Consider the following 15,447-nt stretch of genomic DNA (forward strand, 5'->3'; position numbering starts at 1 on the left):
AGAAAACAAAAACAAAGAAAAAATTTGCACAAAGATGTTGTTCTGAGAACTCTATTAATTATTCTAATGTACAGCCATTTATAATCATAAATAAAATGAAACAATCTTTGTGGTACAAACTTTAAATACTATGTGGCAACTTACCAAACTCAAGACAGTTGTATTGTGTTTATCCTCCACCCAGAGGGTATTGTTGAGACAAAGAAGCTCATGGAGACAAATAACCACACAGAGCTGTCCAAGATGAGGGGTTCCTGGAGCCCATATATGAGCTCAGAGAGTGGCTATACAATATAGTACAATATTGTTCCCTGACCCTAGTTCAAAACCTGCAAGTTATTGTTTAAGTGGAGACAGTTAGTAAGCACTTAAAAATTCAATGGGCACATTAAGAGCAGAGACTGGGATATTTCACATAGCCAGTCAGCAAGCACCCGTAAAGTGTAAAGTCATGGCAATTTCCTATTTAGTTTTTACTTATTTTACTTTCTAAATCTATAAGACCCTAAACTGTTTTATTCTATCCATTCTATTATCCTATTATTATTCTATTATTCTATCCTTTCTATTATTCTATATTATTATCCTAGGCACATTTTTGTAGTCCATTTATCTTCTAAGACCTAAACTGTTTACCTACGAGATTATCCTATGGTTTTTTTTTAATAGGGAAAATCTCTCATAATATACAAGTTTTAACTATGTTGAGTCCTATAAAAAGGAATGAATGAAGCAAATATCCTGATATTGATTGTAGTTGGTTGTAAAACTGTGAAAATAAGAAAGCATTATCAGGAACCAAGCAAATGTATAGATTGAATAATATGTGAGCTACATCTCAAAATTGTTAGGAAAAAACAGAAAGCTCCATATATAGGATGAAATTTGGCCATTTAAATAATATTTATTTAAAGGAAAAATGATCAACCTAATAAATCAAGACATACATATGATTAAAAATTTAAGTAAAGGGCTGAAGAAAAAGTACAGAAGAGTCTTGCTTTGCAAATTGTCAATTCAGCTCTATCCACCACTGAATATAGTCCCCTAATCTCACCTGGTGTGGTCCCTGAGCACAGAGCCAGGAGTAAGTTCTTAGTAGATCTGGGTGTGGCCCCAAAACAAAAAATTAAAAAGAATTTAAGTGGAGATTATATTGTTCATTTGTAGGAAGGACCTATGGTTCCAAATATACCACCCCAAGAAGCTAGCAATAGACTACAAATATTTCAGGTAAAAGTAAAACATTTTAATTACATTGATAATATGTTATTATATAATTTCCCTCAAAATGATTTTAAGGAAAATTTATTTGTTTTACTTTATAATGTAAAAGTTAATATTTTGGAAATATAATATAGATTTTAATTGTACTATAGTCTGTTAAATAATGTAATTCTCTCATATTCCTCTGTACTCTCCACTGAATTTCTTACTGTAGTTTTAAAGAATTGAAATTCTGTATTGAATTTAATTGTATGAATTTTCAATTTTAGGTGTCTAACTTGTATGTAAAATGATTAAAAATAGATAAATAAAAGTATCAGAATAAGGTTTTAAAATTTGACATACAGTTCTCTCATCATCCCACATATTTCATTTTGTTTCCTTTTGTATTTTTCACGTTAAACTTTCCAACTCCTTTAATTTACTTATTACATTACAGTGCTCATTAACTTAAAGCTGTGATATTGCTCCCTATTTGATTGCTTCTATGCATTATTTATATTTTATTTGCTGCCCAAGTGAAAGAGCTGAGTAGCATCAGTTTTCTTTATCAAGAGAACAAGATTTTCAGCAGTTATTTTAATGCATTCTAACTGAATTTTTGTGTTTATTCTTTCACATGAGCCTCAGTCAATAGATTTGTTGAATAATCTCTAGGCTGGCTACCAAGGGAAAAAATCATGCAAAATACAGCTGTTCCGTCTAGGAACTAAGGGCTGGTTGGGCTTCTCCATTGTCTCCACACCTTCCTGGTTAGCATGTGTAAAATATGCAGATGTAGTTATCAGGTCTGAACTCTGTCAGATCTGACACAAGCACTTCTCCAGCGCTCAGTGTGCAGAGATTGATTGAGGTGTTATATTTTATAGGTAGAGTACACACACACATTATCTGTCCCAGGTGTATCATTCCATTTGTTTTTGTACCTTAAATGCTATTAGTATGTAGTATTCTAAATATAGAAGATTCAAGTTGAAAGCACATATCCATTAGCTTTTCTGATTTAAATTGTTAAAATTATTTTAAATGGTGCTAAAATGGAGCCTTTGTTTTAAAGATGCTTTTTTGCTGGTAGAGCCAACAGGGTTAAATGGATTATATTAATACTTCACTCATCTGAACTCTAGAAGAGATGACTAGGCCAAAGTAGTGAAAAGGCTTAAATTATACATTTTTAAAAGCAGTTTTATTGCTTTGAGACATATTTATGGGATCTTAAAATATAGGTCTTCTGGGAACCACTTAATTTATTAAAGAAATAATTTTATAGAAAATGAATGCTTTTAGTTTGCTTGAAAGTTAATTTTCTGATGTTTCTATCTTTTTTTCTGGTAGTTTGGTATCAGAATAAATTTGCTCCAAAAATCTTTGTTCCATAGATAATGCTAAATAAACCTCAACATAGCTTTTATTCTAATTATAATAAACTTTTATTTAATGGATCCTGAATTAATTATATTTCAGTATAATTCAAACTCCCTTTTATAGGCCAATTTTGATGATCTGTGGAGAAAATTTGTTACCTACTCATCAGGTGAACAACTTTTTGGATTACCTGTGACTGACTATGAGGTATTACACAAAATCAGGTAAATTTAGAAATTATGAGTGTTCAAGTAAATAATTAAATAGTGTTCATTAGAAAGAATTATATCATCATTAAATGCTTTATCTTGTAGAGAAGCTCAAGCTGGGAACATTCTTACATATCCCCTTTATTCCTGACTCAGTTGTGGAATTTCCCTGTTTTCCTAACTTGTAGACAGTCATTATCAACAAAAGCAATGTTCTATGGGCATAGAAAATTTACTTGTAAAAATGTGGGCATTGGGCCTAGAATATGGCAGCTGAAAACTGGTAATTTCTGGAGAAGAGCTGAAACCATGTCAGCTGCACCTAGCACCAACATTTGCCCTTCTCTAACAGCCCAACTTAACCACTTGACCTAACAATGTCAAACAGACCAAAACTTTAGATTTTGACAATAATAGGGCTTTTTAGGAGTGAGCGTGGACACCTCCCACCCTCTTTTTCTCATACTTCCAGAAGGCATGGTAGCCAAAACCATATCCCACAAAAGCCACTCTATCAGCACTTCAGCCACAGAACTTGGAATTCCTGGACTTCATGACAAGTCCAAATTTCTCAATACTGTCATCCCAGTAGAAACATACTAATTTAAAAGTCAATAGTATATTCAAAGTACCCTAATGCCCAGAAACAAAACAAATAATGAAATATCAACAGGCAACAAATAGCTCATTAAACCTTCTGACAATGACAATGACTTCATGAAAGATACAGTAATTTTCACAAATTTTCTTTTTGCTGTATTAAATAATTTCATTACTACTTACCTATAAACAAACAATATTATTTCATGCCTGCCAAGGGATGAAGCTTGGGAATGAGTGGGAATCCAGGGAAAAATGGTGGAAGGAATTTTATATTGGTAGTAGGATTGATGTTGGAACATGAATGGCAGAAACAAATAAGAGCAATATGTAGCATATGATTTTTAAATGAAGTAACTTAAAAAATGTGTTGTTCTAATGGTGTAGAAAATTTATTCGTAAAAATTGTGGGCATCAGGCCTAGAAAGCAGTTCAGTATGTAGATGTTGGCCTTGTATATGTTAGACTGCAAATCCATTCCCAATACTGACCAGAGTACTGTCACAGGCAGTACTATGGAGTCTCTGGAGCTACAAGTGTGCCATTGCTTAAGAGCACATAAGGAAAATGTGTTTAATCACCAAAACTGTGAGACCCCTGGACATCCCAACAACAGCAACAGCAACAACAGAAGGAAGGGAAGGGGAGAAATTATGAATATTTGTGGTTTATAAAATTTGGCTTATGTTCTGTTGTTTTCATTATTTCTGAAAATAATTAAATAAAATCAGGAAAGAATGGTATCAGAGTTACACAGAAACATTAATTTTGGATAATGTTTGTTTAAAGTTAATCGCCCTCCCAGCTCCACTGTGTACTGCCCCTTCAAAAAAGTTTAAAAAAAAGTAATAAACCTATTCTAAGCTGACCATCCCTCTTTATTGCATATGTGTTTAATTCTCTTCCTCCCGGGCAGACAAATAATTCATTGAGATTTAAGGCTAAGGAACATAATTGATTTTTAACAAGAAAAATTGATTTGAAACAATAGACCTAGGATTTAAACAAATACATTTCAATAGGATTTTAAATATAACCTTCCTCAAAGGCAAAATGATAACTGTGGTAAAGTTAGCTTATTAGCTTATTGGAATCTTGTTTTTAGAAGAGAATTTTATGTTGCCTTTATTAAAAGTCTCAGCATGAAAATTTCATGACAATATAGAGATGAAATTGCCTGATGATACATTAATGCGTCAGCCAGTTTGGGCAGATGGTTTGTACTCTTTTTCTAAGGTAGTTATTTTCCAAACTTAGTCCAGTAATCAACCGAGTTAGAATTGCCAATGTCTGGCCCTTGCCCATATTTCACTGAATTAGAATCCTTGGGATTGAGTCCTAGAATATTGGCTTGAAATCTCTAGTTAATTCTTCAGCACACTCAGTCTGAAAGTCAGTATTTTATTTTTACCCTCATGAGACCAGGAAAAATAATCAACCTCATTTATCATCTAGAACAGTGGACTCCTTTTACATCTATTTTTTAATATTTTAAAATAATTCTATGAATAATTTATAAGAGAGAATAAAGAAATGATGAAAAATAATTTTCTTAGGCATTTTAATATAAATTTATAATATAAATTTTAATATAAATTTAATATAAGTCTGAAACCTTTTTTTTTACTTGAATGTCTTGGTTTAAAGATGTATGTATCCAAATGGAAAATAATTTTTAATGCAACTTAGCTGGTGCATGCCCATTTTGTAATATCTGGTTCCAGATTTAAATGATCTCCAATAACTTACAAAGAGACTAACAGCATAATTGCAAGATAGATAGTTTTATATTCTATTAAGACATAAGCAACACCATCTATAATTAACAATGAAAGGTGAGAATATTAATCTTTACCAATATTCAGCTAAGATTGGGCCCAGTGGTCCTTCATGGGCTGTTGTAAATGTTGAGGAATTGCTGCGAGAATTCACAAACTCTGTTGAGACATCAGTTTGTTGTTTTGCAAGAACTTTTCTTTACTTGGAGCTGAACTCTTTTTACTTTTTAATCATTACTGAAAAGTGAATTCAATATCTAAAACCCAGGAAGTTTATTCAAAGTACTTTTCTATGTTTTGCTTTTTTTTTTTTGGCTTTTTATTCTCCCCTTTAAAAAAAAATAGTCTTATTTAAGCATGGTTGTTACAAAATTGTTCATGATTGTGTTTCAGTCATACAATGTACACCACCCTTCACCAGTGCACATTTCCCATCACAGTGTCCTCAGTTTCCCTCCTGAAGGCTACCTTAAGAGCTGATTCAATATTAGAAGGCAGAAAATGTGTCTGGTAAGGGATGGTTGAAAGTGTTAAGAATGTCTTCCTTTTCTTTTTCTAAGGGATTAGAGGGTTAAATCTTTGTCATTACATAGGAAGCGTGCCTCAGATGTTAAGATCCTGAGAGACTTTATTGATCATAGATCATACTGACACCCATCAGTCTATAAAAGTATTTCATGTTTTCTCTTCCTCTAAAACTTCCTTATATCATAAAGACAACATAGTTGCTTTGAGAACCTAAAGCTGCCATCATCCAATATGTTGACTTGTTGTCAAAGCTTGTTCTCTTTCACCTACCACCTTGTTTTTTGTTTGATTGGACCAAATAGCACAATAGATGTGTACCTCAGGGTTACAGTTTCATCATATTTTTCTGAATGACTACCTCCACTCAGGAGCAGGGGCTTGGGTCTCAGTTTCTTTGGGAGTTTCATGCACAGAAAGAATAACATTTTAACAAATGTTTAAAACATTTCTAACATTTTTAGATAACCTAAAAATGTTATTTTTCACAAGTTGTGCATGCAGTGTCCTGGATTTGGTCCATATCTCCCTAGCAGTACTGGGTAAAGCCCAATAGTTCCAGTAGCACTGGAGAAGTTTTAAAAAAGTAATAATGGGGGCCGGAGCAGTGGTGCAAGTGGTTAGGTGTTTGCCTTGCAGATGGCTAACATAGAACGAACTATGGTTCAATCCCCCAGCATCCCATATGGCCCTCCAAGCCAGGAGTGATTTCTGAGCACATAGTCAGGAGTAACCCCTGAGCGTCGTCAGGTGTGGCCCCAAAACAAACAAACTAAAAAATAATAATGATAAGATTTTTAAAATAAAGAATAAATAAGAAAAATAGATATTTTTCATATAAAAAGGATGTTATTTCTCAGTTTTGTTTAATATTTCTCAAAGTTTTGTTATAACTTTAAAATTAATTACGTTTAGTTTTTTAAATCTTTGCAGTCATTTTAGAGCCATAAGTGCGCAGTGAGAGGTAAATCCCAGAGGTTATTTCAGTCTTTTCTTTGACAATAAGGTTTCTAGTATAAAAGACTGAAATTATCTTTGGTCCTTATATTCAAGAATCTGACCATTGGGAGCTTCTTAACCCCTGCAGTACTAGGGGTTACTCAAGCCACTTTGGTGATGACTTTCAGGGCCACACTGATGGTGCTTAGGGAACTGTAGGACTACACCCAAGTGATGCTCAGGGTCAGCTACATGCAAGCACCTTGTCTTTGTGCATTTTCTCAGTTCTACCCATGACACTCATCAGCAAAGAAAAAAATCGTTTTTGATTTTTGGGCCACACCCAGCGATGCTCGGGTTACTTCTGGCTATGCGCTCAGAAATCGCTCCTGGGTTGGGGGACCATATGGAATACAGGGATATCGAACCTCAGTTCATCCTAGGTTAGTGAGTGCAAGGCAGACACCCTACTGCTTGTGCCACCGCTTCAGCCCCAGCAAAGAAACTTTTATGTGGCCTTGGATATATAGGTATATAAAACAGGCATACAGATCAAATATTTGCTGATATGTCATAAAAATTTATTTCAAAACAAAATTTAAAAATGATGTGACCAGGCCTGAAGTATAGTTTATTTAACAAGCTCCAGTTTAATTAAATTTGAACCTACAATGCCCCTATAAAATGAGAATGCAGTTAGGCCATTCTCCAGCTCATTCTTTGAAAATTCACAAAACCAAGAGTTAGGCAGGTACATGGACTTTTCTGGGCTTTTTTCTTGCTTCACAGCACTAGGGTCTCTTCACAGTAAATACTCAATGTTTGCTGATTCCAATCTCTGAAATAATTCTGTGGTATTGTGAGAACAGAAAAGATATTTCTTTAAAAAATATTTTTTATTGTGGTCAAAGTGAATTACAAATCTTTCACAGTAATATTTAAGGCACATAGGGACAATGAATGAGGGGCATTCCCATCACCAGTGTTGTCCTCCCTCCACCCCTGTTCCCAGCATGCATCCCAGATCTCCCTCATTTACCCCCCTCCCACCCGTAATGCTAGTGCAACTGTTGCCCACTTGTGCAGCTTGTTGTAGATTGGGTGTCGATTCTGTTGTCGTAGACTTTGGATTTGATATTCAAGTCTGACCATTTTTTATTTTCACCAATGAACACACGACTGTCTGGTCTTGGTACCATCCATTTCCTCCCCCCCCCCAAATTATGAGGCTGATCAAGGTGATTGCAGTAATGTGGTTTTATTGGAAATGTAAGAAAAGAAAAAAAAATGAAAAGAAAAGAGCAAAACAATAAAAGAAAAACCAGGAGGAGTCCATCTAGTGTTATAAATATTCATTTAGAAGAAGAAAGGGAAAAAAGAAGAAAAATATAACAAAACAAAAATAAAAAAACAATAAACAATAAGGGAGTAACAACAAAAGTACAAAAAGAATAAAAAAAGAATAAATCAAAAACCAAAATTATCAGTTACAGAAAAAAAATTAGACCAGCATCTTCTCTTTCTCCTCCTCCTCCTCCTCTTCCTTCTTCTCCTTCTTTTGCATAGGCATGGTAAATATTGGGGAAATTAGAACAGGAATTCCCTTGGCCTAAGAGATGCAGAGTTTCTCTGCCTTTGAAGCATACTGCCATGGGAACAACTACAGTCTCCATATTCACTCATTACAGAAAAGATATTTCTAACAAAAGGAATTCTTTTAGTAGAAGAGCTCTCAAGCAACCCTCAGGGTCTTGGAATCTACTTCTGCTAACACTCAGCCAACTATGCTGGATGGTTCAATGCTAGGTTCTGGGGACCATCAGGGCCTCTCTGGTATTGCTCAGTAGTCGATATGGTGCTGGAGTTGAACCTAGACCTCTGACCACTGGGCTGTCTTCCCAGCAACATATTCTTCGTTTTTATTTTTCTGTGCTTAGACTCCATTGATCACATAAGCAAAAGATACTTTTTAAATGTTGGTCAGCTGAAATTTTATTATTTTTATTTATTATTAAATCACCACAGGATACCAAGTTATAAAGATGTCTTTGTTGAGCTTCTGTTGTATAATGTCCAAGCACCTATCCTCCCTTCACCAGTGTCCACTTCCTTCCACCGGCGTTCCAGTTTCCCTACTGCCATTCTCCCCACAAGCCTGCCTCTGTGACAAACATTTTTCTTTTTTCTTTTTTTCCTTTTAGGCATTGTGGTTTGCAGTACTGTGTTGAAAGGATAAGAAGGCAGATTACTTTCATAAAGACTCAATTTCTTTTATTCTTTTTTAAAAAATTTTTAATTGAGACCATTGTGAATTACAAGTCCTTCATAGTTGTATTTCAGGCATATAGTGAACGTGAATTAGAACCATTCTCATCCCCAGTATTGGCCTCCCTCCACCACTGTTCCCAGCATGCATCCACCACCCCCACTCTTAGCTCCCTGATCTGCCAGTGTAATAGGTTCATTTTGTGTTTAGTTTAATTATAGTTTGGGTCTCTTGATTGTATTGCCGTTGACTTTGGCGTGGGTATTTAGTTCAGACCATTTTTGTCACCTAATACACCTGAGACCACTTGGTCCCTGGGCTCCATCCAGTTTTTTTTCTTTTCTCAATTTTTAGAAAGATGTAGAAATATGAGTAAAACAAAGTGAGTCATGTTCCAAGGTTCTATGAAAAAAGCAGGATCCTCTATCTAGAACAGGGGTCTCAAACTCGCGGTCCACGGGCCGTTTGCGGCCCTCCGTACATTTTGTGGCCTTCAGCTGGCCTTCAAATATCACAGTATTCACTTTCTTTCCCTTCTCTCCCTGATAATGCAAGGGACAGCGGGCAGGAGCAGCAGAAATGACATCTGCGCTAGGCGCAAAGTATTTGCGATTATTCGCTTACCGAATAATTGCAATGAAAATCACATTAGTAAGAAAAAAATTGCATTAAACATTCACATACCCCGAGCAGTTCCGTTCGGGGTATGCAAATGTTTAATGCGATTTTTTGCGATTTTTTTCTTACTAATGCGATTTTTTATTGTGAATATTGGGTAAGCGAATAAGTAAGCGAATAATCGCGAATACTTTGAGCCTAACGCAGATGTCATTTCCGCTGCTCCTGCCCGCTGTCCCTTGCATTATCGGAGGCCTAAGGGAGAGAAGGGAGAGAAGTTTATTACAGAATTAGATTTTGTCATTCCTTCATCATGACTTCATCAAAGCCTGCAGTGAAGAGAAAGATTGATGACGAGCACAGACAATTTCAGGAAAAGTGGGAGACGCAGTATTTCTTTGTTGAGAACAGGGGCATCCCTACATATCTTATTTCCTTAGAGAAAGTTGCAGTGCACAAGGAATACAACTTGAAACGCCATATTCAACTAAACATGCTGAGGAATGTGCAAAATAGCAAGGAAATGAGAGAGCCAAGCGGGTTGCCAGTCTTAAAGCATGTCTAATGAGGCAACAAGATTTCTTCAAGAAAGCAACCAAAGAGAATGTTGCATCAGTTGAAGCTAGTTACATGGTTAATGAGATGATTGCTAAGGCAGGGAAACCATTCACAGGAGAGTTTGTTAAAAAAAAAAATGCATGTTACAGGCTGCAAGTATTATCTGTCCGGAAAAGAAAGGTCAGTTTAGCAAAATCAGCCTTTCTGCCAATATTGTGGCAGAGCGCATTTCTGACATGTCAAGTGACATTTATCATCAACTGTGTGAGAAAGCCAAATGTTTTGATGCATACTCAGTTGCTCTTGACGAGGGCACAGATATAACAGACACTGTGCAGCTCACGATTTATGTCCGTGGTGTTGGTTGCAATTTTGAATTGACAGAGGAGCTGCTCACAATAATTCCAATGCATGGCCAGACCACCGCTAATGAGATATTTCGGCATCTGTGTGATGCCATTGAGAATGCAGGTTTGCCGTGGAAAAGGTTTGCTGGAATAATCGATGGAGTGCCATCGATGACAGGGAGGAAAAATGGACTGGTGGCACTTGTTCAAAAAAAACTTGAAGAGGCAGGTGTAGAGAAGGCCATTGCTCTTCACTGCATTATCCATCAGCAGGCTCTTTGCAGTAAATGCCTGCCGTGTGACAATGTGATGTCTGTTGTTGTGAAATGCATCAACCAAATCAGATCCAGGGGCTTAAAGCACAGGAGGTTCCGTGCCTTTTTTTAGAGGAAATGGAGTCAGAATATGGAGATGTGCTCTGTTTCACCAAGGTATGTTGGCTCAGCAGGGGAAATGTCCTGAAAAGATTTTTCGAGTTGAGAGAAGTGAAAGTCTTCATGGAGAAGGATGGGAATGCTGTTTCTGAGTTGAGTGATCACAAATGGCTCATGGACTTAGCTTTTCTTGTTGACATCACACATAAGCTGCATGTACTAAACAAGATGTTACAAGGCCCAAGCAGCTTAACAGTGCTGCCTATGACAACGTGAGAGCATTCTCCACAAAACTTGTGTTATGGAAATCCCAGCTCTCTCAGACAAACCTTTGTCATTTCCCAGAATGCAAGGAACTTGTGGATGCAGGCATACCATTTAGTGGTGAGAAATATGTTGATGCTATTTTTAAGCTAGGAAGGAATTTGATCACAGATTTACCGACTTCAAAAAGCACAGAGCCACTTTCCAAATTTTTGTAGACCCCTTTTCCTTTGATGTGCAAGATGCCCCTCCTGTGCTTCAAATGCAGCTCATTGACCTGCAGTGCAACTCTGATCTCAAAGCCAAGTTCAGGGATATTAGTGGAAAAGCAGACATGCATGGGCAATTTTTGAGAGACTTGCCCCCCAGCTTCCCTGAGCTTTCCTGAATGTTCAAGCACACCATGTGCCTTTTTGAGAGTATATCTTTGTGTGAAAAGTTATTCTCCACATTGAACTTCAATAAGTCAAAGTACAGGTCTAGACTTAATGATGATCATCTTCAAGCCCTACTGAGGGTCTCAACTGCTTCCTCTCTAAAGCCAAATGTGGTTCAGATTTGTGAGAAGAAGTGCTGTCAAGTCTCTGGCAGCAAGGAATAGGCAAAAGATGCCATGTTCAGAAGAACTGTTCATGATCTTCATTCAATGTTCTATTCATGTTCAGAAGAATTAATTAAAACTGTTAATAATGACGTTTGAGGACTCTTTTTTTTGTGAAATCCCTTATGTGGCCCTGCCTCACCCCAACTTTGCCTCCTGCCGTCCCCAGGTTACTTGAGTTTGAGACCCCTGATCTAGAAGATAAAAAAAAAATAAAAAAGGGTTGCCAGATACGGCATGGTTTATATTTTATTTTTTGCATAGGCACAATAAACATTGGGGAAATTAGAAAGGAAATACCTTTGGCCTAAAAAAAGTAGGGAGTCTCTACCAATTAAGCATACTGTCATAAGACGGACTACAGGCTTCAGATATATTAATTGTCCACCCCCAAGATCTTGTTTATGGTTCCAGGAAAAGTTCTACTCGGTCGAGGTTATTGTAGTCAGTCTTCTATAATTAGATATCTTGGTTTTTGCACATATCCTAAGTTGAACCGGGTGTCATGGAATGTCTTCTGAAAAAAGTTCAATTTCTATTTAAAATAAAAAAAAAGGGAAATAAAACCTTTGGATTAGCTTTTATCTTCTAATCAAGTTTGGGTCACATTGTGGCAATGATTGGTATAAATAATAATAATCAGACTATTGGTAAATGTCAAATCAGTATGGTTTGTAATATTTGAGAATTGTAAATTTAGTGTTTTTAAGTCTTTGTCTTACAAATTAATATGATTAAATGTATGTTGATGTTTATAAGACACTGTACATATAATACATAAATAATTAGTAGGGTAAACGCTTAACCAGCAATAAAGTTTAATTTAAAATACATATTATGTAATGACTTAATTACTTGTTTTCTCAGAAAAGAACTTAACTTGTTGCAAAAGTTGTATGGATTATACGATACTGTAATGGGCAGTATCAGTGGCTATTATGAGATACTTTGGGGAGATGTTGACATTGAAAAAATTAATGGAGAACTGCAGGAATTTCAAAACAGGTTAGTTTTAATTAAGCTACCTTTTTATAGTGCCACCTTCCTAGGCTCCTTTAAAATTAGAGTACTTTTAAAATGAGGTTATCCCCTGAACTATTACTGCCAAGACGAATATTCAAAGAAATATGTAGGTGAAATAAACTTTCTCCATTTCTCAAAGATGTCGTAAACTTCCCAAAGGACTTAAGGATTGGCAAGCTTATTTGGATCTCAAAAAAAGAATTGACGACTTCAGCGAGTCATGTCCTCTCCTGGAAATGATGACCAATAAGGCGATGAAGCTGAGACATTGGGATCGAATCGCCGAGTTAACTGGAACCCCATTTGATGTGGAGTCTGATTCTTTTTGTCTAAGAAATATTATGGAAGCACCTCTGCTAAAAAATAAGGATGATATTGAGGTATATAAGATTCAGAGGGTCGGTCTCATAAGTGGTCCACAAAAGAACTCTTTTTGTCTCCCTGAAAATTATGTAAATTGTTTTAATAGCGTGTAAGTTAATTGTTCTCTTTAATGTACCCCTTACATTTAGGATAATCCTGAAAATTCTTGGTTTTAAAAATGAAAACCTGTTAAACTAAGGAAAATAATAGTTAACATATTGGAAAAATGTTAGTTCTGGAAGGTAGACACTAGTTTATCTTCATCAGTCATCAGTACTTCCATTATAAACCATAGAATTCTATATTTTTTGCTGTTTCTCAGGTTTATTTTTACAGATTTCTAATTCTGTATTTTCTCTATCATAGTTTATTTTTAAATTAATTATATTTTTTCTTTTAAATAATTTTAACTGTTTTTTCTTTTAAAAATAAAATTGCTATAAAATATAGAGCCAATACACTTTATTTCATTTTATTTCCCAGTTTGTCATTTATTTCCCATTTTGTCCAGACTGATCATTTCTACTTATTATTGTCATAGTGGTCCCTTCTCTGTCCTAACTGCAACCCCCATTATTTCTATTGTCTTTGGGTATTCATTTTATACTGTTTCTTTAATAACTTATAAAATAATTTTTTATTTGAATCATCACAAGATACATTAAATTGCTCATGATTGAATGAATTGTGGTCATACAATGTCTAACACCCATGCCTTCATCAGTGCACATTTCCCACCACTAATGTTCTCACCATTGCTCTTCACTGCCCTCCACTCAGCTTGTCTCTATGGCAAACATTTTTATTCTCTTCTCCATTTCTTTCTTTCTCTCATTTATCCTTTTAGATACTGTGGTTTGCAATATTGTTACTGAAGAGTTATCACGCATATGTCACTTTACCTCCCTTCAGCACTCAGTTCTTATCTAGAATGATCGTTTTCAACCATTAATGTCATAGTGTTCCCTTCTCTGCCCTAACTGAACTTCCCTGATACTTTTTATAATATCCTGCAGATGAGTGTGATCATTCTATGTCTGTCACTCGCTTTCTGACTCATCCCTCTCAGCATAATATGCTCCATGTCTATCCATATAGCAGCAAATTTCAAGACTTCATTTTTCCTAATAGCTACATAATACTCTATATCATAGCATATCTATATTATACCATAGTTTCTTTATTCACTCATCTGTTCCGAGACACTTGGGTTGTTTCCAGATTCTAGGTATTGGGAATAGTACTGCAATGATAAAAGGAGTGCAGAGACCTCTTCTGCAATGTGTTTTGGAGCCCTAGTGTATATTCTCAGAGAGGTATTGGAAGATAAATTTCTAGTATTTTGAGAAATGTTCATACTGTTTTCCAAAAAGAATTAGAACAATCTACATTTCCACCAGCAGTGAAATGAGAGGTCCTTTTTCATCACATCCATACCAGCACTGGTTGTTTTGTTCTTTTTTATGTGTGCCTGTCTCTAAGGTATGATATAATATCTCATTGCTGTTTTGATTTGGATCTCCCTGATGATTAATAATGTGGAGCATTTTTTGTGTCTCTTGACCATCTGTATTTTATCTTTAGGGAATTTCTGTTCTTTTCTTCCTTCCACTTTTGATGTGAATATATATCTATTTCTTCTTAAGCCCTAGCAGTGCTTTATTTATCTTAGGTATTAATTAACCCCATTATCAGATGAATATTGGGTGAATAATTCCTCTCAATCCCTGGGCAGTCTTTGTTTTCTGGTCACTCTTTACTTTGGGGTTCAGAAACTTCTTAAATTAAAAGATAAAGCAAATGAAGAGATAAACTAGAAAAATTAATCTTTGCTACCACTTGTTTGGTTAGTGCTGCTTCATCTTTGAAGATACCTTTAGTCTCAATGTCATGGGGATTTCTGCCTACATTTTCCTCTATGTATCTAGGGTTTCAGGTCTGATATCAAGGTCTTTAATTGGTTTTAATTTGACTTTTTTTCCCCACAGCATTAGAAAGAGATCTGAGTTCAATTTTTTGCACATAGCTGACCAGTTTTTCAGCACCACTTGTTGAAGCAGCTTTCCTTGTTCCACTTAAATTTTTTTGCTCCCTTACCAAAAATTAATTTATCAAATACCTGAGGCTCTATCTTAGGAAATTTAATTCCATTGATCTGAGAGTCTATTTTCATTCCAGCATCATTCCGTTTTAACTACTACTACCTTGTAATATAGTTTGAAGTTGGGAAAAGATGTCTCCCATCTTCTTTTTTCAAGGATTTCTTTAGATATTAAAGTTTATTATTTTATATGAATTTTAAAAGTGTTTAGTATATTTCTTTGATAAACATCATAGGTGCTGCATTGAGCATATACAATACTTTGGGGATTATTGCCAGTTTAAAGTTG

The 15,447-nt window shown here is 35.5% G+C and overlaps 1 protein-coding gene across 1 annotated transcript in view; it reads left to right on the forward strand.

Annotated features, from left to right (window-relative positions):
• The window catches only part of DNAH8 (dynein axonemal heavy chain 8), a 406,635-nt gene that overhangs the window by 148,003 nt on the left and 243,185 nt on the right, over positions 1–15,447 (forward strand). Inside the window, 4 exon segments of the mRNA XM_049765310.1 lie at positions 1,171–1,233; positions 2,716–2,816; positions 12,539–12,676; positions 12,834–13,074. Coding sequence (XP_049621267.1) covers positions 1,171–1,233; positions 2,716–2,816; positions 12,539–12,676; positions 12,834–13,074 — 543 coding nt within the window.

The sequence above is a fragment of the Suncus etruscus genome, chromosome 18 (genome assembly GCF_024139225.1).
Source record: "Suncus etruscus isolate mSunEtr1 chromosome 18, mSunEtr1.pri.cur, whole genome shotgun sequence".
Classification (NCBI taxonomy): Eukaryota; Metazoa; Chordata; class Mammalia; order Eulipotyphla; family Soricidae; genus Suncus; species Suncus etruscus.